Raw genomic sequence first — 27,885 nt, 5'->3', positions numbered from 1 at the left:
ACATACAACATACCTGGCCCCTACATACAACATACCTGGTCCCTACATACAACATACCAGGCCCCTACATACAACATACCTGGCCCCTACATACAACATAGCTGGCCCCTACATACAACATACCTGGACTCTACATACAACATACCTGGCCCTACATACACCATAACTGCCCCCTACATACAACATACCTGGCCCCTACATACAACATACCTGGCCCCTACATACAACATACCTGGCCCTACATACACTATAACTGCCCCCTACATACAACATACCTGGCCCCTACAACATACCTGGTCCCTACATACAACATACCTGGCCCCTAAATACAACATACCTGGCCCCTACATACAACATACCAGGCCCCTACATACAACATTCCAGGCCCCTACATACAACATACCTGGCCCCTACATACAACATACCTGGTCCCTACATACAACATACCTGGTCCCCTACATACAACATACCTGCCCCCTACATACAACATACCTGGCCCCTAAATACAATATACCTGGCCCCTACATACAACATACCTGCCCCTACATACAACATACCTGGCCCCTACATACAACATACCTGCACCCTGACATTAGCAGACGTCTGAATGCCTTTTAAACTAAAACTTGCAAACACTCTGTCCACGGTCTGCCGATTCTGAAGAAGTTGGTGAATCTGCTCCACACTGTACCCGTTCAGCTTTAGATCATCGTACCTGAGAATAATGTGGTCATTGTTTTGTAACACACTCTAAGAAACGGATGCATTTTTTGCATTGCTTAGTAATCACACAGAAATAGCTTTAATAAATAAATTGCTTCAGTGCTATTTTACATGTAACCATATTGGGCCATTTCCGTAGCTTGGTAGCTGGACGAATACAGTCTGGTTAAATGAATCGGGTTGGTGCGTCGATTAAAAGGCTCCAGGGGTTTTTGAATTCCTCTGATGTCGCACGTTTCACACTCCCCTTTACAGCCAGGCCCTGCATGACATGAAATAACATGTAAATAGCCCATACAATTATGACAAGTTTGAGCAACAAACAGGCCCTGCATGACATGAAATAACATGTAAATAGCCCATGGAATTATGACAAGTTTGAGCAACAACCAGGCCCTGCATGACATGAAATAACATGTAAATAGCCCATGGAATTATGACAAGTTTGAGCAACAACCAGGCCCTGCATGACATGAAATAACATGTAAATAGCCCATACAATTATGACAAGTTTGAGCAATGAACACCCAGTACATTAGACAAAACACCAGCATGTAGAATCTAAGCTAGATTTGCGTTTCAGTGAAAAACTGACCAACCTGGAGTGTAGCCCCTCAGACGCTGAAGGTTTTCATATACAGCGTATATTCTATCTACGTTAGAGTGGTGTAGGAAAAATATGGGATCATATGCGGTGTATTCAAGGTGGGACATGGAGTATTTGTTACGGCCTCCCACTAGGTAGTGAATGGTGTTGTGAGCCACCTCAAACTGGACCTCAAACTGGCAGTAGTTGTGGTATTCAAGGGCATTTAAAACTTGTTCAAACAGATAAGTGTTCTCTCCTGGCTCTACCTGCAAGCGTCAAAACATTTTCAATTAATATATGACTGTTGTTTTCTATTTTTAGATGTAAGCGTAGATTTGCAAGTAAATTATTAAAATGGAAATCATGCTCAACATTTGACCACATAAATCACTAATGTTCAGTTCTTGTCAAGCTATTATTTGCTTTAATTTCGTTCTGAAGTTTAAAGGTTACTTTACACAGTGTGACAACAACATCCCCAATACTTTCTTACACTACCATTTTGGTATTGAAACATTTAGCTGTTTGAAGTTTACCTGCCTTTCAAGTTTTACTTTTGAAGTAGCAAAGTACATTTAGATAAAAAAAAAACGACATTAAAATAATTGCATAAAAAGAAAATTTTAAGAAGTTGATGGGGGACTTTTCTAGTAAAGATTTTGCAGGGAGCAGCCAAAAGATTTGCTAGTTAAAATACCAATTTTTGCAGGGAGCAGCTAAAAGATTATCTAGTTAAGATACCCACTTTTTGCAGAGATCAGCTAAAAGGTTATCTAGTTAAAAAAAACACTTTTTGCAGAGAGAAGCTAAAAGATTATCTAGTTAAAAAACCAACTTTTTGAAAAAGTCGGCTGTCCACAGCGCGTGCAGTGTGTACCACAGTGCCGTCTATGTTTATACTGCCCTGGTGCCAGGCATTGGCGCGTGCTAACCCGCCCTGGTCGTCGATAAATATCTGGCCTTTGACAAGCTCAGGTAGGTCGTCTAAAGGTTTGGTCCAGTCCCAGAAAGGAACTCCAACACCCAGACCTGCGTACAGAGGTTAATGAATGGTGGTTTACATAGGCTAACTGTGGTTATGTGAGCCTTAATGAATGGTGGTTTACATAGGCTAACTGTGGTTAAGTGAGCCTTAATGAATGGTGGTTTACATAGGCTAACTGTGGTTAAGTGAGCCTTAATGAATGGTGGTTTACATAAGCTAATTGATGGTTTTAATAAGATAAACTGTGGCCAAATAAAGGTTAATGAGTGATGGTTTTAATAATATAAACTGTGGCCAAATAAAGGTTAATGAGTGATTGTTTTAATAAGATAAACTGTGGCCAATTAAAGGTTAATGATTGATGGTTTCATAAGACAACTGCGGTCAGTCGATACTGAAGAAAACGAACAATATGCTCTAAGTTTTAATTTTTTAAAATTAAACATTTAATTTTGTTATAATTGCACAAAATAGAATAACATTGAAAAAGCGACATCAAATACATTTTCTAGACGATGGATAGGCTTGACCCCACCCACCAACCGTCACAGGATCGTGCCCATATTTTATGATACAAAAGGCATAGGTGATGGTTTATCATTCCAATCTATTGGATGGCTTGTTGATATGGAGCAATGTAATATACTACTTCCTTTAAAATTGTCTTTATTTTCTTTTTTGCGAGAACTTAACCCTTGGGTAAATAGATTCACACAGAATTAAACTCTACAACTGGTAGCCTTAAATATGACGATATTATCACAATATAGTTTTCATATAAAATTGGGTTGTAGGTTGTGTATGTGTGTGTTGAGTGAGGATAGGGTAAGGTGTAGAGAAATGTTAGGATATTTGTGAGAAGTCGGTTTATATGTGTTCTATGAGGTGGGGAGTTAAAATTTTGGAAGTGGTGTCCTATTAAATGTTTACACTTTCATTTGGTTGGGGGGCTTTAAAGTGCACGATTTTAGTGTTATACATGATGTCACGATCCTTTGTTTTATTTCATAATCAATGATTTTTTAAGCAAACTAAAACCGAATCGACTAGTTTTGTTTATTTAAGAGCTCAGGTTTATCGTATTCTACTATGTACATCTTACATAAGAAATAGATTGCAGGCATATTGCTGCCACAATGTATTGAGTTTTGAACTAATAAAATAATTGAAATCTATGAATGATTGAGTATGTTTAACGGCACTAAAACTCCGTGTTGACTATTGGTTTAAGCCGTGAAAGTTTTGTTTACCTTTCTCCTTGAGTGCCTGTTCAAACTGTACGACATAGAGACGGTGCCACTGCGGAAACACAGACATTCCATGGATACAGCATGCCACAGGGCGATCGTTATGTTTGCACTGGCCCGGGTAGCCGTGGTATGAAGCTATACTCGCATAACCTCTGGCTGTCGTGTCGTCAGCAACATTGCGTAAAGCCTTCTGCAGGTTCAAGATTTCCTCGTGGTTCAAACTCTCGACACTTTTTCTCAACAGCACGCTGTGTCCAAAGTTGAACTAAGGGCAAACAGAAATGATCTTGTCACTGGGCGTATGTGCCAGTTTTGTAAAGAGCAAACATAATTATTCTTGTCATTGGGCATATGTGCCAGTTTAGTTAGGGGCAAACAGAATTGATCTTTTTAGGGGAAAAAAGTTAATGTTACGCCTCTTCCCGCTGGGCATATATATATATATATATATATATATATATATATATATATATATATATATATATATATATATATATATATATATATATATATATTATATATTATATATGTATATATTATACATATATATATATATATATATATATATATATATATATATATATATATATATATATATATATATATCAGATTCAGGGCTCTATTTTGTAAGACATCTGTGTATTCACCAAACTCTGATGAATACCTAACTTGCATAAGGAAACTAAGACGCCTATGCCTAGTGCTGACCATACTATCCCTTGCATGCCAATGTGATTGGAACCGATGAACTCTGCTTCATCTGCCCCATGTGTCTTGGGCAGGAAAAGGAAAAGATTTAATATAGGCCCATATATATATATATATATATATATATATATATATATATATATATATATATATACTATTTAGTACTCAGCTTTGTTCCATACTGCAAATATTTGTATCAACTTAGATCTATAAAACACTTTTGTTTGATATATTTAAAAATAGTGTCTACTTACAGTCTGAGCTAATATTAACAAACACCATACAATAGCCATTTTTTGACCATTGAAAGTCAAAAATATGGACTAGTCAATTTTCTTATTGATACATTGTATTTATACTGTAACCGAGAAAAGTCTCAAGTTAGGAAAAATATCAAGACAACCAACAATGATAGTGTTTGCTCGGTTCAAGATCAAATTACCAATAGTCTAAGAATGACTAATGTAATTCTTCTAAAAGTATGCCAATTGAAAGTTAAATCTTTATACCAAAATATCATGTAAAATCCACTATCTTGTTATGTACAATCACTAGTGATATTACCAATAATTAAATATCCGAATACTGGAAACTAAAAATAGCAAAACATACGAAATAGGTTGACACAATCAACCAATAGTATTTGGAGCAGTCGTTTACTAGTGCTACAACTTTTTTTTATACAGCCCCCGCCCCCGACCCCCCTCTCCTAATTCCCCATGACACGGAAGCTGGTGGGATATAAGAGCTGATCAAATGGGCACACAGCACTATGTCGACAAGAATCTGATTTACATCGTTCAACAAAATATTACTGCGTCCGTTTTAAATGAACGAAATTGTACAGTCTGATACGCACACTCATGGGGTAGCAACGATGTGAGCAAACATTCTGCTAATGATGTTTGTTTTGCTCTTAAATTTAATAGCTACGTAAGTCCAGTTTTCCACATCGATTTAAAAACAATTATATTACATTTGGCAGTTTACATTACAATATCATCAGGGCTAGTAATTAAATTACGTTACATATCGTTACACATTGTCTGATACAAAAGTGTCATACATTTTCTTCTTTTTAATTTTTAAACAACTACTTCCTTCTTTTATAGTAATTGAGCTGAGCTCAAGACTACAAACTTAATTATTTTTCATTTTTAAAAGTCTAGGTAAGGTGCTAAATGAATGCTAAAATTCAGCTTAAAAATTGCTTTGAAATGTATGTATGTGTTGCGTCACACTTTCTTAACACTCCAACTCGACACTTAACCAAGTCTTATCCTCACCCACTCCCCCCCCCCCCACACACAGCCCGAGTGTGACGCCATTTCGTTTACGGACAGCTCCTATTATGTAAATTTAGATTAGCTTTTAATTATAGAATCAGTCAAAACATTATGATATTTTATATATATATATATATATATATATATATATATATATATATATATATATATATATATGTATATATTATATTTATAGGCCCTATATATATATATATATATATATATATATATATATATATATATATATATATATGTATATATATATATGTGTGTGTGTGTGTGTATATATGTATATATATATATATATATATATATATATATATATATATATATATATATATATATATATATATATATTTATATGCCAAGTGATTAACAAAAAATAAATAAGTTATAAAACGAAATAGCAAAGATTTCTCTCAAGTTTCTCTAACACTATCCAACAATAGCCCCCACCACATATAAAGAATGTTTTGAACTGATTGATGTATTTTTTGTTTTGCCGAGATAACGCTTGTTACATCACCTCGACTATCTAACTAGTGCGTGTTACATTACTCGTGGATACTGACTTCACAAGATATCAATGGTTTCACTTTCTCTCACTGACTACAAAAGTAGGCCGACTATATGTTAGTTACATAGTCTTGTGATTAGACAGGCAATAATTGGACATACAATAGACTATATGTTAGTAACATAGGCTTGTTAATTAGACAGACAATAGTGCGAATAACATAGTCTTGTTAATTGGACAGACAATAGACTATATGTTAAAATAGCGTCGCTAATTGGACAGACAACAGACTAAATGTTAACATAGCAACGATAATTGGACAGACAACAGACCCAAGTTGACACAGATTAGCGATCAACTCTACTGTCAACGTAATGTTTGCCAGCTTAACATTGCCACAAGAATTATTGAATGTCATTTAGAACTAGCTGTAACTTCCAGACGTGGTTCACAATAGAAGAAACACATGTTAGTAGTAGTGCGTAAGTTCAGTTTTACTTGAGTGTTGTCCAGTAGTGTCTAGTGAATTTAAACAGTCATGAATGCTTAACGTCAGAAGTTGAGTTAAAAAATGCGTTAAAGGATCTAGGTACAGAGAAATGGGTGTCATAAGAACATACCAGTTTGTGTCCAACATACAAGATATAGCAATATCAAGAGCAGACAGCTGTACTCACTGTCGGTATCGATATTTTTTTTTCAGATATGGTCATCGATTTCATATCGCACTGAAGGTGTTGGCCAATCGTTCATGATGGATCAAACAACATGCATAAAAATGTAGGCCTAAATACTGGGCTTTTATAGAATACAATGAATTTCGTAATATAGTCTAAAAGCATTAATTTAAATAAATTAAGAATTAGGATACGATTTTTAGTATTCATATATTCAGTATTATTCATGGACCACAAGTAGCTCTAGTAAGATTACATTTCATAACAGATGTACTTGAAATGGTTTATACTAGCTACATCTTCTAAATTATACAATTAGTATTTATAATTGGTCACACAAGTTACCGTTATCCATTGTCACAAACTGACAATATTTTGGCTACACAGGCCTTAGACATTAAAAAAAAATTAACTGTTTGTTAAGCAAGTAAACAACACTCATTCATCGCTCATAAATAGCTTATCGTGATTTGTTTTTTTGGTGAATGAATATACAATTCTTATTTATGCTTTTTGGTGAATGAATATACGATGCTTACTTATGTTTTTTGGTGAATGAATATACAATTCTTAGTTATGTTTTTTGGTGAATGAATATACAATGTTTACTTATGTTTTTTGGTGAATGAATATACAATGCTTACTTATGTTTTTTGGTGAATGAATATACAATGCTTACTTATGTTTTTGGTGAATGAATATACGATGCTTACTTATGTTTTTCGGTAACAAAACAAACACTCGCGAAAATCTATCATTTTGTGTTTCGAAGTCGGTATAATATTATCAGCAACTCCTATTTAAAATATTAAATGTTGAATTTCCCCCTTTGTTGTATAGCCTACTGATATAATGTCTACAAGGTGGTATTTTAAAATGTCATAATTCAATGGTTGGTTCTTCCTATTCGGTTAAAAATTAATATCTTTGATTCTACAGAATGTTTACAGCCGTTGACCTACTTGGTAACTAAAAACAAAAGCCTGGCATATACTGGTGTTTAGGGTATCACATTATACAAGTGACCCACTTAAAGACCTAGTGCATTTGAACCTTGTCTCGAGGTCTCGATGTTTCTCGCTGTCACTCTGCTTACAAAACATTTTAGTCTCGAAGTCTCGCTGTTTCTCGCTGTCACTCGGCTTACAAAACATTTTAGTCACGATGTCTCGCTGTTTCTCACTGTTAGTAGGCTTAGGAACCAACACATTTTAAAAATAAAACAACAATACATAACAGTTTGTTATGTATCGACCACTTGTGTGGCAAATCTAAAAAATAACTCAAAGTTGAAAGAAAAAGGAATACAAGTTCTATTGTATCATTACTATTTTCTTTTAATATGTATAAAGATGCCCATCCCTAACATTACAATATCTATGGTAAAAATAAAGCAATCATAAAGATATCCGCTATCGCGTTGGGTAATTTTAGGGTTACTTTGGGAAATGAATGATGCTTTTTTGTTTATAATACCAGTTATTTTAATGCATAGGCTTAGTTATAGTAAAATAAACATTGGTTAAAAATAAATGACAAATACGAATATAAAATAGATTTTATTGTGTTATAAGACAAACACAAATCAAGGAGCACAATTTCAAAGGACAAAAGCGATTGTCAAAACACGCAAGAGATTTAAAAATCAATGGAACTATTGGCCAACCTGTTTAATCTGGTAAGCAAATATTATTTCTGACCGGCTGACGTGAATGGGCCGATCCACCAGCTATAAATTCACTGCAGATCTGCTACCAAAACCCTTTTGAGTGTCTACTTTATTCTTCTATTTATGATACATGGCTACACAGTGTTTAATGGATTATATTTATACATGGCTAATTTAGCATTCTATACCGTGTTTAAAGGACAATATGTGGTGAAAGTAGATGATTCGCTACATGGTTTAAATTGTTTAGTAAAAAAAAAAAACGTTTACATTTTTATGATAAAGCGCCCCTTTGATTGTCGATTTCCTTCCTAGTTTATAGCCTAAACTTCGTAATATTAATAACAATAAACTTTAATAGTTAATAGGTCTACTACAAATGGCAGAGGTATTTTAAAGTTTTTTTATAAGTAAGATTTTCACGCTGATAATTTTGTTTACATTCTAAATAGTTTCACAAATTTGATGCTAATGATTGTACGATAGTGCTAATTGATAGACGGTTTATCAATATGGTAGCTGTCCGTCAGAAAAATTCCCCACCCCTCTCCATACGTCACCCACACCTTCACTGCTTCCATTTCTCGAACCCACGTGACTATCCATTGACGTCACCCATGCCCTATCTACCCGACTAAATTATACGCGAATCACCCGTGACAGTTTGATAGATAGTTGTCACAAACACATCTTTCGTGGACAAGAACAAAGATTTTATAAATGGCGTTATTCGAGGATATTTTTATGCAAATACTCGAAGGCGAAGCCTATTAGAAAAGCGAAATAAACGAACTATACCAATGAATCATGATTTCAATTGATGGAAAAGGATTATTGTTTAAACCGTTCTGCACTGAATATCTAAGAAATTCCATTTCAATACAGACAACTGCCCACGAGAATACGCGTGAAGGTTTATGTTGAGAGTACAAGTTGAGGAAGTCTTGGCTACTGGTGCTCATTGATTCCGCCAAACAAAAACATGCTAAAGATTGTACATGTAGAGGGTACCTATGATGAGATGCGATAGCTCCAGTTGAAAGCTGTGTCGCATTTGTTTATATTGTAATGCCATTGTCCTCCGTAATATAGTGTATCTTCATTGTCATAAATGAGATATTGTGTCGATATTGTCATACATAAGATATTGTGTCGATATTGTCCTACGTAAGAAATTGTATCGACATTGCCCTACGATATTGTTTTAGGTATAATAATGTTACTTGTATTGATACTATCCTACGAAAGATGTATCGACATTATTTTACGAAGATTATTTTTTATTTGTACTTTTCTAATTTAAAAAATCCGTTTTTAAGAAGCTTTGGTAGATCATTATCAAATCATCTATTGAATTCCCATTATCTAAAATAGACTAAATGAAACTTGCTTGCATTGTTAACCTATCCACTGACACCACTGATGTCAAGTGTTTAAATGGAATCGGCTCATATTTGAGCTTTTAAAATCTGATTGCTTGATACTATGATAAAGTACATTCTTCTATCGATGCTGACTAGAACATTGAATATTGAACCAAATGATTGGATAACGAATATTGTTATTGAAAGATGGGCGCTGATCATAATGCATTCTTTTTATTAAATATATGATGTATTTAATGTAAATCAATTTGTAGACATGTAAATATTTGGAAATAATAGTAAGAACAAAATGTTTCCTTGTCTTCTTAGCCTGCAGCTATGTTCCACCAGTGTCTGCTTGTACAGTCAACTTTGATCATTTTACTGGCACAAGGTTGGTTCCCTACAACATTTACATTTTACTGGCACAAGGTTGGTTCCCTACAACATTTACATTTTACTGGCACAAGGTGGGTTCCCTACAACATTTACATTTTACTGGCACAAGGTGGGTTCCCTACAACATTTACATTTTACTGGCACAAGGTTGGTTCCCTACAACATTTACATTTTACTGGCACAAGGTTGGTTCCCTACAACATTTACATTTTACTGGCACAAGGTTGGTTCCCTACAACATTTACATTTTACTGGCACAAGTTTGGTTCCCTTCAACATTTACATTTTACTGGCACAAGGTGGGTTCCCTACAACATTTACATTTTACTGGCACAAGGTTGGTTACTTACAACATTTACATTTTACTGGCACAAGTTTGGTTCCCTTCAACATTTACATTTTACTGGCACAAGGTTGGTTCCCTTCAACATTTACATTTTACTGGCACAAGGTTGGTTACTTACAACATTTACATTTTACTGGCACAAGTTTGGTTCCCTTCAACATTTACATTTTACTGGCACAAGGTTGGTTCCCTACAACATTTACATTTTACTGGCACAAGTTTGGTTCCCTTCAACATTTACATTTTACTGGCACAAGGTTGGTTCCCTTCAACATTTACATTTTACTGGCACAAGGTTAGTTCCCTACAACATTTACATTTTACCGGCACAAGGTGGGTTCCCTACAACATTTACATTTTACTGGCACAAGGTTAGTTCCCTACAACATTTACATTTTACTGGCACAAGGTTGGTTACTTACAACATTTACATTTTACTGGCACAAGGTTAGTTCCCTACAACATCTATTCTGTAATAAAGCTATGTTAGCTGCCTATATTTTATTAACCTTTACAGAGCATCATTGACGCCAAGGAATTACTCTATTTTATATTTAGTCCACATTCAAGTTATTGTTTACTCATTAATTTTAAACACAGTTTTTAAAATAATTTTTTTAAAAATTTAATTCATGTTTCTAAATCTATCGCATAAACACACACACACACACACACATCGATAAATAAACTTTCTCTTTCTCACTCTCTCTCTCTCTCTCTCACACGCATGAGTTTAAGAATCACTTATCCTTTACTCATCCTCTAAATTTTACATTTAAAGAAAAAAAAATATCACCTTTGGCCTAAAAAAATTTTTGTTACAATATTCAAGAATATAATGTAAGTATATTTTGGAAAGTCAGAAACGTTTGATTTATCATGCATTAGTTAAATTCATGTGTGTAGCAGTTTAATTTCGAAATCCTTTTTTTTTCCTTTCGCAGGTTCATTTTGCATCAAAGGGAAAGAATTCATTTTTGCATTTCCCAAACATAATTCAGTGGAGTCTCTCCCCTATATCAAAATCACACGAATCGAAGATGTTACAGTGAACGTCACAGGTAATTTTATTTTTACATTTAAAGACGGCAGTAAAACGCAAATGTGGTCGAATACAACACTCGTATTGGAGCAGATACTGGAGGAAATAATCAGAAGTGAACATTTGACAAAATGGTGTAAAAAATGTTTGTCTTTGCCAGACTTAGATCAATTGTAATAACTCGTTTTCATAAGTTTCTGTAGAGAAGGACTCGACTTTTAAGTGGTGATGTCGTGATTTTATTTTTTATTAGAAACCGGAGAATTTTTATTTACAGCAACAGCATTCTTGTCAACATCTAATATGAGAGTTTTTTAAAATGTTTACAGTAACAACAATTTCGTCAACATCCAATGTGACAAACATTACCCAACTGTCCGACACAAATGGCGGAGAGCTATTGCTCAAGTAAGTTTTTAGAAACCATAGTCTCATAAGCCCCTTACAGACACAAGTCACATCATTGATATCTCAGACACACTGAAACCCTACAAGAAACCAAATAGACACATGAAACCCTACAAGAAACCAAATAGACACATGCATAACTAGAAGAAACAAAATAGACACATGAAACCCTACAAGAAACAAAATAGACACATGCATAACTAGAAGAAACAAAATAGACACATGCATAACTAGAAGAAACAAAATAGACACATGAAACCCTACAAGAAACCAAATAGACACATGCATAACTAGAAGAAACAAAATAGACACATGAAACTACAAGAAACCAAATAGACACATGAAACCCTACAAGAAACCAAATAGACACATGAAACCCTACAAGAAACCAAATAGACACATGAAACTACAAGAAACCAAATAGACACATGAAACCCTACAAGAAACCAAATAGACACATGCATAACTAGAAGAAACAAAATAGACACATGAAACCCTACAAGAAACCAAATAGACACATGCATAACTAGAAGAAACAAAATAGACACATGCATAACTAGAAGAAACAAAATAGACACATGAAACCCTACAAGAAACCAAATAGACACATGCATAACTAGAAGAAACAAAATAGACACATGAAACCCTACAAGAAACCAAATAGACACATGCATAACTAGAAGAAACAAAATAGACACATGAAACTCTACAAGAAACCAAATAGACACATGAAACCCTACAAGAAACCAAACAGACACATGCATAACTAGAAGAAACCAAATAGACACATGAAACTCTACAAGAAACCAAATAGACACATGAAACCCTACAAGAAACAAAATAGACACATGAAACTACAAGAAACAAAATAGACACATGAAACCCTACACGAAACCAAATAGACACATGAAACCCTACAAGAAACCAAATAGACACATGAAACCCTACAAGAAACCAAATAGACACATGCATAACTAGAAGAAACAAAATAGACACATGAAACCCTACAAGAAACCAAATAGACACACGAAACCCTACAAGAAACCAAACAGACACATGAAACTCTACAAGAAACCAAATAGACACATGCATAACTAGAAGAAACAAAATAGACACATGAAACCCTACAAGAAACCAAATAGACACATGAAACCCTACAAGAAACCAAATAGACACATGAAACTCTACAAGAAACCAAATAGACACATGCCACCCTAGAAGAAACCAAATAGACACATGAAACTCTACAAGAAACCAAATAGACACATGAAACTCTACAAGAAACCAAATAGACACATGCCACCCTAGAAGAAACCAAATAGACACATGAAACTCTACAAGAAACCAAATATACACACTGAAACCCTACAAGAAACCAAATAGACACATGAAACTCTACAAGAAACCAAATAGACACATGAAACTCTACAAGAAACCAAATAGACACATGAAACCCTACAAGAAACCAAATAGACTCATGAAACTCTACAAGAAACCAATCTTTTCAGCAACCACTCAGTCACATGAACCCCTCACAGAAAACACACACTCTAGAACCCCACACAAAACCCTCACAGAAAATAAAATGAAGCATTATAGATAACTTTTCTTATGTGGCGTGGCAGTGCTTTGATAATAAATGTGTAAAAATGTAACTTGATGTTTGAGCTGTGTGTTGATGACTTGCAGTAAAGTTCAGCTAGACATGGTTTGTTTGTGCTATCTATGTGTTGATGACTTGCAGTAAAGTTCAGCTAGACATGGTTTGTTTGGGCTATCTATGTGTTGATGACTTGCAGTAAAGTCCAGCTAGACATGGTTTATTTGGGCTATCTGTGTGTTGATGACTTGAAGTAAAGTCCAGCTAGACATGGTTTGTTTGGGCTATCTGTGTGTTGATGACTTGAAGTAAAGTCCAGCTAGACATGGTTTGTTTGGGCTATCTGTGTGTTGATGACTTGAAGTAAAGTCCAGCTAGACATGATTTGTTTGAAAATCTTCAGACTGTCCACAGAAGTGCTGCTGACAACATCGGATGTCACATCTAAATCTATATGTGTTGTCTCAGACAGTGACGTCATCATTCTGGCAGTCTCCATTCTACAGACGTAAGTTTATTTCTGTCGTCAGCTGTAACAAGACCATTCAGCCCTTAAGTTCTGCTTGTTTAGTTGCCAGTTATAAACATCGGATTCTACTTTAGTTGCCAGTTATAAACATCAACTTCTACTTTAGTTGCCAGTTATAAACATCAGGATCTGCTTTAGTTGCCAGTTACATACATCAGGTTCTACTTTAGTTGCCAGTTATAAACATCGGATTCTACTTTAGTTGCCAGTTATAAACATCAGGTTCTACTTTAGTTGCCAGTTATAAACATCAGGTTCTGCTTTAGTTGCCAGTTATAAACATCGGATTCTACTTTAGTTGCCAGTTATAAACATCAGGTTCTGCTTTAGTTGCCAGTTATAAACATTAGGTTCTACTTTAGTTGCCAGTTACAAAGATATGATTCTGCTTTAGTTGCCAGTAACAAACAACTGATTCTGCTTGTTTAGTTTCTGCTTGTTAAAAACATTAGGGTTTTATTTGTTTAGTCACTTTTAAAACAGGATTTTCCATCTTTAGTTTATAGTAAGGTTTATGACCTAGTACCCTTTCAACTTACGCCGGCAAAATGAAGAGCAGAAAGAAACTAAAACATTACATTTACATTACAATAAAATAACATTGCTTTTCAATATTGGATATTGATCTAAGTTTTATCAATTTGCCATGCCCATTTATCAAATATTTATGATGTATCGATTCTATTAATTGTTTTATTTTAAAAAAAAGTATTTTGCTTATAAAATTCTAACAATTTTTAAAACTGTCAGTGTCTCTATTCATAATAAAATGTGATGAGATTCTCTTATATCTCTTAAGTAATAGTCGAGCTTTGTGAAAGTGGTATAGTGGTATTTCGAATTTTGCAAGATTAGAATACTCCTCACTATACAAAAAAAAAATGAAAGCTACCCTACTGTTTTGTTATATATGTGATTAGTTAAGACTTGACTGTTTTCCTTACGGCTCTCTCCACTGATATCTGGGTGTCCGTGTCATCATCAGAGCGACCCTAAATTCAGCCGGGACATTTCAAGTGTTTCCTGTCTCCGACTTGAGCTCTCGCTACGTGGCGGTCACTACCTGTAAGATCTACGAGTGTTTTCTCCTGGTCGTCAGTGCCTGGAAAAAGGTCACGGTTAAAGTCTCCTTGACCTTATCAAGTAACACATCAGCAACGCCGTCCTTAACCTTCAAAGCAACCACCTACTTTAATGGTGACGTCATTCAGCAGACGCTGGAAGGTTGGTTTCTTCTTTAAAAACATTTCGAGAAAAAATAGGTGTGTGGCAGGAGGGTATATTCTAAATCATTAAATAATAGTTAGAATATGCGTCTTTTTCTTTTTTTTTCAACAAGGTCATCAATAGGTGGCATCGCATTTTTTTTTACTAATTATACCCGTCTACCATCCCACGCCCCTCCCCACACACATACCCATTGTAGCAATTTGTCGCTGTCACAGCCCTAACACATTATAAGTAAAACGTCTTGTACATTTTTGTATCAATACGCCATTCAAAACAAGTCTAAAGCAATATCATTGATCTACCATGAATCGTCGGTATTTTAACCCACAAACTAATGGTATCGATTAACTTTCTACGATGTGACATTGAGTGGCTACCTAATATTTGGTTACTTGGCATGTATTCGTGTACTTGAGGCTAATGTTGTTACACGTGATTGCAGGCATCGCCTTTCTTTGATTTTAACATTCTGTGTGTGTAGCTGTAATTGTTTACATGTGTGTAGCTGTAATTGTTTACATGTGTGTAGCTGTAATTGTTTACATGTGTGTAGCTGTAATTGTTTACATGTGTGTAGCTGTAATTGTTTACATGTGTGTAGCTGTAATTGTTTACATGTGTGTAGCTGTAATTGTTTACATGTGTGTAGCTGTAATTGTTTACATGTGTGTAGCTGTAATTGTTTACATGTGTGTAGCTGTAATTGTTTACAGCTATAGAAAAAACTCAATACCAAACCTCTGTCGTGTTACAATCTCATTAGTTTTAGTAAGAAGACGGTGTCTTTTGTGAGGAATAGTAAAAGGGTAAATATATTTTTGTTGCCTCGTAGATAAAGATGGTTGACAAATAAAGTAACACACAAAGTGAGATTTGTATTACGTTTTGAACTGATTAAATGCGAATTGAACGATTGCTTCTTTGCCGGTACAACATAAAAACATGCCTCAATGAATGACTCGTGTCGTTGATTCTTGACATTTGATTCGAAGGTTGATGGGAGTATTATTAATTGATTCAACTCATTATATAAACTTTTCGTACTTAATTACGAAAAAATACAAATACAATTATATTTCACAATTTATCAGGACATGATACGAGCTTTATATTAGTTGAATTCAAATGAGGTATTTCTGGTCATACGGCGGTATCTGTAGGGGATGATACATTGATGTTTTACACCATCAGACTTGCATCAAAGCTTTAAACTAATGTTAACATTCGCATTCTTTTCCAGCGTTTACGGCGTTACAAATTCTCTCCATGACCTTTGACCTATCGGGAACTTCAGTCCAGAGCTCTGATGTAGTGGCTGTCATCAGTGGAGGCTGCTTCACCACTATGGGGGACAGCGGCTATCACGTAATTCTGGGGGAGGGAGGGGGAGAGAGGGGATAGCGGCTATCACGTAATTCTGAGGGAGGGGGGAGGGGGGGGGACAGGGTCTATCACGTAATTCTGAGGGAGGGGAGGCAGAGGCTATCACGTAATTCTGGGGGAGGGGGGGTGGGGGGGGGACAGCGGCTATCACGTAATTCTGGGGGGGGGGAGGGGGGGACAGGGTCTATCACGTAATTCTGAGGGAGGGGAGGCAGAGGCTATCACGTAATTCTGGGGGAGGGGGGGGGGTGGGGGGACAGCGGCTATCACGTAATTCTGGGGGAGGGAGGGGGAGAAGGGAGGGGGACAGCGGCTATCACGTAATTCTGGGGGAGGGGGGGGACAGCGGCTATCACGTAATTCTGGGGGAGGGGGGGACAGCGGCTATCACGTAATTCTGGGGGAGGGAGGGGGGGGGGGACAGCGGCTATCACGTAATTCTGGGGGAGGGAGGGGGGGGGGGGAGGGGGGACAGCGGCTATCACGTAATTCTGGGGGAGGGGGGGGGGCAAAGTCAATCACGTAATTCTGGGGTGGGAAGGGGGGGACAGCGGTTATCACGTAATTCTGGGGGAGGGGAGGCAGAGACAATCACGTAATTCGGGGGGAGGGGGGGGGAGGACAGCGGATATCTCGTAATTCTGGGGATATTTTCACTTCTGTAATTATGCTAACCGTATTGATTAGGTAATCATTCAAAATCCAATCCTTATTTAGTAGATTTATTCATTTAATTTGTTTTATTTTAGCACCAAGAGGCAGTTTGGTTTTTGGGTAAAAATGTGTGGATGCTAAGGAAGGGGTTGTGTATGAAACATTTCTTAATAAAATGGGGTTGTTCCTCTAATTATGCTGATAGTAAGACTTGGTACGGGTAAATATTTCACTCGTTATACTATCATTTGCTGATGTTCTCTTAGGATCACATGGTAGAGATGGTACCGCCCATGTGGATGTTGGACAATGTGTACTTTATAATTGGCTACACGGTGCTGACCACAGTGACCTACGTCAAGGTGGTCTACACGGAGCCCAACACAACCCTCAGCTACAACAAGACTCTCTTCAGCCTATACCGTGATTACGTCCCTTGGCGAGAGCTGATTCTTAAGTCTCACTCAGCGGTTATTTCAGCCAGCAGGCCAGTGCTGGTCAGTCTGTCTGCCACACGGGGTAAGTGCTGGTCAGTCTGTCACACGGGGTAAGTGCTGGTCAGTCTGTCTGTCACACGGGGTAAGTGCTGGTCAGTCTGTCTGTCACACGGGGTAAGTGCTGGTCAGTCTGTCTGTCACACGGGGTAAGTGCTGGTCAGTCTGTCTGTCACACGGGGTAAGTGCTGGTCAGTCTGTCTGTCACACGGGGTAAGTGCTGGTCAGTCTGTCTGTCACACGGGGTAAGTGCTGGTCAGTCTGTCTGTCACACGGGGTAAGTGCTGGTCAGTCTGTCTGTCACACGGGGTAAGTGCTGGTCAGTCTGTCTGTCACACGGTGTAAGTGCTGGTCAGTCTGTCTGTCACACGGGGTAAGTGCTGGTCAGTCTGTCACACGGTGTAAGTGCTGGTCTGTCTGTCACACGGTGTAAGTGCTGGTCAGTCTGTCTGTCACACGGTGTAAGTGCTGGTCAGTCTGTCTGTCACACGGGGTAAGTGCTGGTTAGTCTGTCTGTCACACGGGGTAAGTGCTGGTCAGTCTGTCACACGGGGTAAGTGCTGGTCAGTCTGTCTGTCACACGGGGTAAGTGCTGGTCAGTCTGTCTGTCACACGGGGTAAGTGCTGGTCAGTCTGTCTGTCACACGGGGTAAGTGCTGGTCAGTCTGTCTGTCACACGGGGTAAGTGCTGGTCAGTCTGTCTGTCACACGGTGTAAGTGCTGGTCAGTCTGTCTGTCACACGGTGTAAGTGCTGGTCAGTCTGTCTGTCACACGGTGTAAGTGATGGTCAGTCTGTCTGTCGCACGGGGTAAATGCTGGTCAGTTTGTCTGTCACACGGTGTAAGTGCTGGTCAGTCTGTCACACGGGGTAAGTGCTGGCCAGTCTGTCTGTCACACGGGGTAAGTGCTGGCCAGTCTGTCAGTCACACGGTGTAAGTGCTGGTCAGTTTGTCTGTCACACGGTGTAAGTGCTGGTCAGTCTGTCTGTCACACGGGGTAAGTGCTGGTCAGTCTGTCTGTCACACGGGGTAAGTGCTGGTCAGTCTGTCTGTCACACGGGGTAAGTGCTGGTCAGTCTGTCTGTCACACGGTGTAAGTGCTGGTCAGTCTGTCTGTCACACGGGGTAAGTGCTGGTCAGTCTGTCACACGGTGTAAGTGCTGGTCTGTCTGTCACACGGTGTAAGTGCTGGTCAGTCTGTCTGTCACACGGGGTAAGTGCTGGCCAGTCTGTCACACGGGGTAAGTGCTGGTCAGTCTGTCTGTCACACGGGGTAAGTGCTGGTCAGTTTATCACACGGGGTAAGTGCTGGTCTGTCTGTCACACGGGGTAAGTGCTGGTCAGTCTGTCTGTCACACGGGGTAAGTGCTGGCCAGTCTGTCAGTCACACGGTGTAAGTGCTGGTCAGTCTGTCTGTCACACGGTGTAAGTGCTGGTCAGTCTGTCACACGGGGTAAGTGCTGGTCAGTCTGTCACACGGGGTAAGTGCTGGTCAGTCTGTCTGTCACACGGTGTAAGTGCTGGTCAGTCTGTCTGTCACACGGTGTAAGTGCTGGTCAGTTTGTCTGTCACACGGTGTAAGTGCTGGTCAGTCTGTCTGTCACACGGGGTAAGTGCTGGTCAGTCTGTCTGTCACACGGGGTAAGTGCTGGTCAGTCTGTCACACGGGGTAAGTGCTGGTCAGTCTGTCTGTCACACGGTGTAAGTGCTGGTCAGTCTGTCTGTCACACGGTGTAAGTGCTGGTCAGTCTGTCTGTCACACGGTGTAAGTGCTGGTCAGTCTGTCACACGGTGTAAGTGCTGGTCAGTCTGTCACACGGGGTAAGTGCTGGTCAGTCTGTCACACGGGGTAAGTGCTGGTCAGTCTGTCTGTCACACGGTGTAAGTGCTGGTCAGTCTGTCTGTCACACGGTGTAAGTGCTGGTCAGTCTGTCTGTCACACGGTGTAAGTGCTGGTCAGTCTGTCTGTCACACGGGGTAAGTGCTGGCCAGTCTGTCACACGGGGTAAGTGCTGGTCAGTCTGTCTGTCACACGGGGTAAGTGCTGGTCAGTCTGTCACACGGGGTAAGTGCTGGTCAGTCTGTCTGTCACACGGTGTAAGTGCTGGTCAGTCTGTCTGTTACACGGGGTAAGTGCTGGTCAGTTTGTCTGTCACACGGTGTAAGTGCTGGTCAGTCTGTCTGTCACACGGTGTAAGTGCTGGTCAGTCTGTCTGTCACACGGGGTAAATGCTGGTCAGTTTGTCTGTCACACGGGGTAAGTGCTGGTCAGTCTGTCTGTCACACGGTGTAAGTGCTGGTCAGTCTGTCTGTCACACGGGGTAAATGCTGGTCAGTCTGTCTGTCACACGGTGTAAGTGCTGGTCAGTTTGTCACACGGGGTAAGTGCTGGTCAGTCTGTCACACGGGGTAAGTGCTGGTCAGTCTGTCTGTCACACGGTGTAAGTGCTGGTCAGTCTGTCTGTCACACGGGGTAAGTGCTGGTCAGTCTGTCTGTCACACGGGGTAAGTGCTGGTCAGTCTGTCACACGGGGTAAGTGCTGGTCAGTCTGTCTGTCACACGGGGTAAGTGCTGGTCAGTCTGTCACACGGGGTAAATGCTGGTCAGTCTGTCTGTCACACGGGGTAAATGCTGGTCAGTCTGTCTGTCACACGGGGTAAGTGCTGGTCAGTCTGTCACACGGGGTAAATGCTGGTCAGTCTGTCTGTCACACGGGGTAAATGCTGGTCAGTCTGTCACACGGGGTAAGTGCTGGTCAGTCTGTCACACGGGGTAAGTGCTGGTCAGTCTGTCTGTCACACGGTGTAAGTGCTGGTCAGTCTGTCTGTCACACGGGGTAAGTGCTGGTCAGTCTGTCACACGGGGTAAATGCTGGTCAGTCTGTCTGTCACACGGGGTAAATGCTGGTCAGTCTGTCTGTCACACGGTGTAAGTGCTGGTCAGTCTGTCACACGGGGTAAGTGCTGGTCAGTTTGTCTGTCACACGGGGTAAGTGCTGGTCAGTCTGTCACACGGGGTAAGTGCTGGTCAGTCTGTCACACGGGGTAAGTGCTGGTCAGTTTGTCACACGGGGTAAGTGCTGGTCAATATGTTTTTCACACGAGTTATGTGTCGGTCAGTGTCGGCACACAAAAAAGACGTACGTCAATTTACATTTGACCTATACCCTATACCGACGCATTCCCAAATTTCCTCTTTTCCATGATCCACCAACCTCTCCCCGTCACTTTATTGCTCGTGTGTGTTGATCTGTTTGTGTCACATGACGTGATCTACTGACTTATTCAATGAATTACTGAACATTTTGTTAATCACATGTCGCGATCTACTGACTTATTCAGTGAATTGCTTAATATTTTGTTAATCACATTTCATCATCTACTAACTTATTCAATGAATTACTGAACATTTTGTTAATCACATGTCATGATCTACTGACTTATTCAAAGAATTGCTGAACATTTTGTTAATCACATGTCATGATCTACTAACTTATTCAATGAATTACTGAACATTTTGTTAATCACATGACGTGATCTACTGACTTCATTGAATGAATTACTGAACATTTTGTCAAAATTAAACTACAGCTTCAGCATCAATGGGCGTGACCTTCGCTGGTTCCTTATATGGAATAATTAAATATCCCTGACAAAAGTTACATTAACACGTTATAGTTTAATGAATTTGTGTACCATAGTTCACATATTTGCATTAAAAATCTTCCACTATTTCCTGACCATTGCCATATCTATCAGTTTCAGGTAACTTTGATCCAGCGGCTGTGATAATATTACCTGTCAAAATGTGGATCAATCAATACAGTCTATCGAATTTTAATGACACGTTTGATGTCAGTCTTGTCATAGCTACATTTGCAGCCTGTAATTCCTCATTTCACGTAAGTCTAGCACTTTCATATGTAAGTCTAGCAGGGTTTTATATTCAAGTCTAGCACGTTTAATACAAGTCTAGCAGGGTTTTATATTCAAGTCTAGCACCTTTAATATAAGTCTAGCAGGGTTTTATATTCAAGTCTAGCACCTTTAATATAAGTCTAGCAGGGTTTCATATTCAAGTCTAGCACCTTTAATATAAGTCTAGCAGGGTTTTATATTCAAGTCTAGCATGTTTAGTATAAGTCTAGCAGGGTTTTATATTCAAGTCTAGCACGTTTAATATAAGTCTAGCAGGGTTTTATATTCAAGTCTAGCATGTTTAGTATAAGTCTAGCAGGGTTTTATATGTAAGTCTAGCACGTTTAATATAAGTCTAGCATGTTTTTACGTGTTTTATTAAATGGCTAATTATGTCTTTAGGGTTCATAGATTTTGTCTGAGTATGTTTCTCAATCTAACCCTGTCAATTGATGTCCGACATTTATTACTTTATCCATGTAACGGTGACAATATCTATTTCTCTATCCATCTTCAGATATCTGGAGTCAATAACTCTACCTTCACGTGGGAGCTTGATTCATCGCTAGAGTACAAGTTCTGTTACCTTAGCAACATGACGTCTAAAAAAATCAGCCTAGAAAATCTTGATTGTGTTTTTGGTGGGTATGTAGTGGGCACTGCTTTTAACATAGGATACGCCTTTTCCTTCGGCATTAATTCGTCGGTGAGTTCATGCATGTTGTTGTTGTACATATATTTTTTTAATATACAGAATACAATATTGTCATGAAGCATATGCTTTGATATATTAAGTTAAATGGTATTTCATGTAAAAGTGATTACTGGTTGGAAAAGATCTCCACAAAGAATGTGGCCTACATTTTTTCAACTTCGATTTTATTTTTAATTTGATGCTATGTCTCGCACAAAACGAATTGCCAATAGCACGATAGGCCTACTCTAGAAAACCTATTTTAACATCCTACAGAAAGCGGAGAAAGCTCCTCCAAAGTCAATGACAGATCTAGCGTCCAGCGAGACATCTCTGTCTACATTGCTGCCCAACTTCATGTCCAGTGAGTTGACCATAGCGGACACTACTGTCTTTGACTGGAGTCCTGTTTCAAGCACACCGGCGTCATTGCAGCCTAGTTCTACTCTCTACCTACCCAGCTCTACTCTCTACCTACCCAGCGTTACCATAACAATGACACACACGCATACCTACACACCAGCTGTGACTGTATCAGCTGACCCTGACCCCACCGACAGCCAATCACCATCAAGCTTGACCCCACCTCCAGAGTCCAGCTGTAGCACAGTGCCAGCCACACAGCGCATGGGTCCGGCTCTGACTAGCCAGTGTCCTTGTGTGTGTAAGGCCAAGCTGGACAACTTCAACCAACACTCGGCTCTGGTCAGCTGGAGGAAGAGGCTGGAGGAGGAGCTATTGGTGGACAAGAGCGAGTTGTACTCGACCTGGCTGAAAAAAAACTCGGTTGAAAATGTGACAAAATCAGCCAAATACATGGGCAGTACTTTATGCTGCATCTTTTTATGTCTTATATTTGGTGTTATTCTGGCTCTAGATTTAACAAAAGTTATTTTATATTTATGCACGCTATCAAAATCCAGAAGGAAAGATTCTAAATCCTACTAAATATAGATGCTGTAATTTTTTTACTTCATTAAAAAGATTCCATTTATCTCCACTCATTTAATGGATTTGTTGCGTTGATATGCTTTTAGTTAATTGGTTGTGTTGATACAATATTTATTTTTGAGCGTGTCTGTATTCATACAGTCGATCCAGACCAACTTACCTATTTTAAATAATCAATAATGGAAAAGTTCACTTATTAGTGTATCGATACACTAATGTATTCAGTTAGAAATATTCATTGCTTTTAAGTTCTATACTAAAAGCAGTTAAAATAATAAATATTTTCTTTTTAAAAATATAGCTCATGTGCTACAATTGTTGCTAAAATCAAATTAATCAATAATGGAAAGTGATTGAATAAAATCTTAAAATAACTTAAGCTCGAGGCTATTTGATCTCATTGATCTTCCAAATCTAAGAAACTCATCATACAATAGTGTTTGCAAATGTATATATATATATATATATATATATATATATATATATATATATATATATATATATATATATATATATATATATATATATATATATATATATATATATATATATATATATAAGGGGTCATCCATTTATGACGTCCACAAAAATTTGGGATTTTAAACCCCCCTCCCCCTTGTCCACACGCGTCCACTTCCGACGACCACACCCCCTCTATTGTGGACGTCCACAAAAATTTAGTAGACCTCTCAATACATGCTGCAAAATTACTAATACATTAACTAATAATGTAATATACGGATTCTATATTTTTGGTAACATCTATTATTAGGCGTAAATAATAATAGGGAGTTAAACTTTTCCAAGATGTCCTAAGTCTACGGTGTGTTAACTGATCGTGTGAATGTGCTAAGACTATCTAAAATTGTTCTTTATTGAAAGAATGATCGCGCACGGACGCTGTGTACCTTGCCTCTAGATTTTAAAGGTTTTTTTACCTACTATTTCTTATAAATATTAGGAGATTGCAGGCAGTCATGCATCTTTCTTTTTTAATTAAAGATACTGTGGACCGAACTCATTTGTGGCAGTCTAACTATCAACGACTTTATGGGTTGGGTTAATTCGACTAATCAAAGTGACGTCATTATATTACTTTTACTCAACTTTACGCTGCAGGTGTTTCCATAACAGACCGCCTCTCCCCCATTTTTGTGGTCGCGCTGACCGTTAGCCCTACACACCTGACTCGCTTGTAAAAAAAATATCGCTTTTTTTCTTAGGCAGGTAGTAAACAGTTACATTACTGCACTGACGTAGCGAGGTCGGGTGTAACCCGGTGCGGCACTTAATGGTGTCATCCCCCAGAGGCGTAGCGACCCTTCCCGGGGACAAACTTTCAAGTTTTCGATTTGCCCCTCCCCCCTCAAACTTTCAATTTCCAACCCCCCCCCTCAAGTTTTTCTCTATATATTTTGCTATTTTTTGCCTTGGTGCCACCCCCCTAAATGGTGTCACCCGGTGCGGTCCGCACCCCCGCCCCCCCCCCCCCCCTCGCTACGCCCCTGCATTACTGATACATTTACCAAGAGAACTGCCGATTTAATGTATAATCTACATTTTATATGCATTTTTAAAATTTAATTTTAAAATGATCAAATGTAAGTATTTTGTGGTTTAATTCCGCATGTGGACGTCCACATTGACCTGCACGAACCCGAAAAAAAAATCCTAAATACTGTAGATATTCTGTTGTGAGATCATTTGTCCTGAGATATTTTGTCCTGAGATCAACTGTCCTATGTGTCCCCATTAATTAGAGTTGTCTTAAAACAAAATTAGAAAATACAAAACAACAGGATCTTTACAAATATCTAGAATAAAGTCTAAATCTACAGATACTAAGCTGTACATAACAGCATCGGCGTGTCGCTAACTTAAGCTCTGGTTTAGAGTTTTTGAAGTTTAATTAGGAAGCTGGTGGTAAACTTGTAGTTAACGATTTTTGTTGCATACTAAGAACGAATATCAGTTTTGCAATTTAATTTTTAAAACACACAGATTAATTATAATTAGAGTATTATTAGACCAGAAGGAAAAGAAGACCAAATAACAGAAGGAACAGAAGACTTAAGTTTTAGATGCCGTAGTTTGTGTGTCTTACACATGTTCTTGGCCAACATCAAAATCAAAGTGTCATATATATAGCTTTTAAACACTGTCAGTTTGCATACCTAAAAATGTCCACATAAAAATATATTGTACGACAATGTTTGCGACGTTCTCTGGACGTGAACCTGCGGCTGTGTGCAGTGTACCGAGAAGTACCTTAGACAATGTTGTACGGACGACGACAAAAGGCACTCATCTCCGGCAAATACACACATCTGTTTTAATATGATCTTCAACACTGGACCGTGGCATCCAATCAATCGACTGGGATTATCCTTGGGGTCTTGTTTCACCATTTCACCGGTCAGCGTCGGGGAGAACGAATCAAATATTAATTCTAAAATGGCATAACAAGATGCTATTGGTTTCTCAGTGAGCACAATTCTCAAAGCTTACTCCTGCATAATTGAAGAAAAGCACGTGCAAATATTTGTACATTTTAAATACAAGATTAAAAATCTTTTCTTACTTAAAAATTCCACAGAAGCTGTAAAGTAAAAAAAAAAGTTTTTCCCTATATCTCTTTGCTTCTTAAATCAATAGTTTTCTCTTACAATAGGATTATATTCTTGCTGGCGTAGTTATGGAAAGTTTCATCTAAACGAATATGCTGAAGCAATTCTTCTTTGCAATCAATATGCGATTGCTGCTAGTTTGTTTGACTGGGCAGTGTCGAGTTTACTGAACTGGTAAAATTCTTCCGCTTACATTTGAACTATACCTGCTGCATTTAGCAGCTTGATTCAAAACCTAGTGAGCAGTTTTTCTTCAGTAGTCACCTGACAGCATTCTAGCTGGACGTTGAGGTTTTGGATTATAACCTCCGATTAAACGTGATCGTAACGAAATGTAAAGAGTACGCTACATTGATTAAAGCAAATTGGGCGCTAATCCGTGAAAAGATTTGGATAAGAAGCATACGAAATTTCCACATATATTATCTTAACCGTGAGGATATAAATAAACTTTCTTTTTTAAAAATTTTTGTTTACTATTTCAACTTGATAATTATCGGAGTGATATAAAAGTATCATTTTAAAACTTTTGTATACTATTTAAACCTAATACTTATTGGAGTGATATAAAAGTAGGCCCCTATCATTTTAAAAGTTTTGTTTACTATTTCAACTTGATACTTATAGGAGTGATATAAAAGTATCATTTTAAAAGTTTTGTTTACAAGTTCAACTTGATACTTATTGGAGTGATATAAAAGTATCATTTTAAAAGTTTTGTTTACAATTTCAACTTGATACTTATTGGAGTGATATAAAAGTATCATTTTAAAAGTTTTGTTTACAATTTCAACTTGATACTTATTGGAGTGATATCAAAGTATCATTTTAAAAGTTGTGTTTACTATTTCAACTTGATACTTATTGGAGTGATATAAAAGTATCATTTTAAAAGTTTTGTTTACTATTTCAACTTATATGATACTTATAAGAGTGATATAAAAGTATCATTTTAAAAGTTTTGTTTACTATTTCAACTTGATACTTATTGGAGTGATATAAAAGTATCATTTTTAAAGTTTTGATTACAATTTCAACTTGATACTTATAGGAGTGATATAAAAGTATCATTTTAAAATTTTTGTATACTATTTAAACCTAATACTTATTGGAGTGATATAAAAGTAGGGCCTTATCATTTTAAAAGTTTTGTTTACTATTTCAACTTGATACTTATAGGAGTGATATAAAAGTATCATTTTAAACGTTTTGTTTACTATTTCAACTTGATACTTATTGGAGTGATATAAAAGTATCATTTTAAAAGTTTTGTTTACTATTTCAACTTGATACTTATAGGAGTGATATAAAAGTATAATTTTAAAAGGTTTGTTTACTATTTCAACTTGATACTTATTGGAGTGATATAAAAGTATCATTTTAAAAGTTTAGTTTACTATTTCAACTTGATACTTATCGGAGTGATATAAAAGTATCATTTTAAAATTTTTGTATATTATTTAAACCTAATACTTATTGGAGTGATATAAAAGTAGGCCCTTATCATTTTAAAAGTTTTGTTTACTATTTCAACTTGATACTTATCGGAGTGATATAAAAGTATCATTTTAAAATTTGTGTATACTATTTAAACCTAATACTTATTGGAGTAATATAAAAGTAGGCCCTTATCATTTTAAAAGTTTTGTTTACTATTTCAACTTGATACTTATTGGAGTGATATAAAAGTATCATTTTAAAAGTTTTGTTTACTATTTCAACTTGATACTTATAGGAGTGATATAAAAGTATCATTTTAAAAGTTTTGTTTACTATTTCAACTTGATACTTATTGGAGTGATATAATAGTATTATTTTAAAAGTTTTGTTTACTATTTCAAC

At 37.5% G+C, this 27,885-nt stretch overlaps 3 protein-coding genes across 3 annotated transcripts in view; 2 read left to right on the top strand and 1 right to left on the bottom strand.

Annotated features, from left to right (window-relative positions):
- The window catches only part of LOC131940919 (hemocyanin 2), a 56,539-nt gene extending 51,919 nt beyond the window's left edge, over positions 1–4,620 (bottom strand). Inside the window, exons 1-6 of the mRNA XM_059299835.1 lie at positions 4,510–4,620; positions 3,548–3,812; positions 2,148–2,341; positions 1,323–1,578; positions 835–985; positions 580–715 (exon numbers count right to left, since the gene is read on the bottom strand). Coding sequence (XP_059155818.1) covers positions 580–715; positions 835–985; positions 1,323–1,578; positions 2,148–2,341; positions 3,548–3,812; positions 4,510–4,548 — 1,041 coding nt within the window. The 5' untranslated portion in view covers positions 4,549–4,620. The remainder of the gene's footprint in view (positions 1–579; positions 716–834; positions 986–1,322; positions 1,579–2,147; positions 2,342–3,547; positions 3,813–4,509) is intronic.
- A 5,437-nt stretch (positions 4,621–10,057) lies between these two features.
- Positions 10,058–15,215, top strand: LOC131940904 (uncharacterized). The gene is made up of 6 exons (XM_059299810.1): positions 10,058–10,162; positions 11,458–11,574; positions 11,885–11,963; positions 13,967–14,071; positions 15,078–15,172; positions 15,205–15,215. The coding sequence occupies exons 1-6, from the start codon at positions 10,108–10,110 to the stop codon at positions 15,213–15,215; spliced, it is 462 nt and encodes a 153-aa protein (XP_059155793.1). The 5' UTR covers positions 10,058–10,107.
- Positions 15,216–22,431: 7,216 nt separating this feature from the next.
- Positions 22,432–23,413, top strand: LOC131940903 (uncharacterized). The gene is made up of 2 exons (XM_059299809.1): positions 22,432–22,477; positions 22,742–23,413. The coding sequence occupies exon 2, from the start codon at positions 22,769–22,771 to the stop codon at positions 23,411–23,413; it is 645 nt and encodes a 214-aa protein (XP_059155792.1). The 5' UTR covers positions 22,432–22,477; positions 22,742–22,768.
- Positions 23,414–27,885: the final 4,472 nt, after the last annotated feature.

This window comes from Physella acuta, unplaced genomic scaffold (genome assembly GCF_028476545.2).
Source record: "Physella acuta isolate Inbredline_101_S28 unplaced genomic scaffold, ASM2847654v3 ptg000335l, whole genome shotgun sequence".
Classification (NCBI taxonomy): domain Eukaryota; kingdom Metazoa; phylum Mollusca; class Gastropoda; family Physidae; genus Physella; species Physella acuta.
Note: the sequence above shows the minus strand (reverse complement) of the source record. Positions and strands in the feature narration are given on the sequence as shown.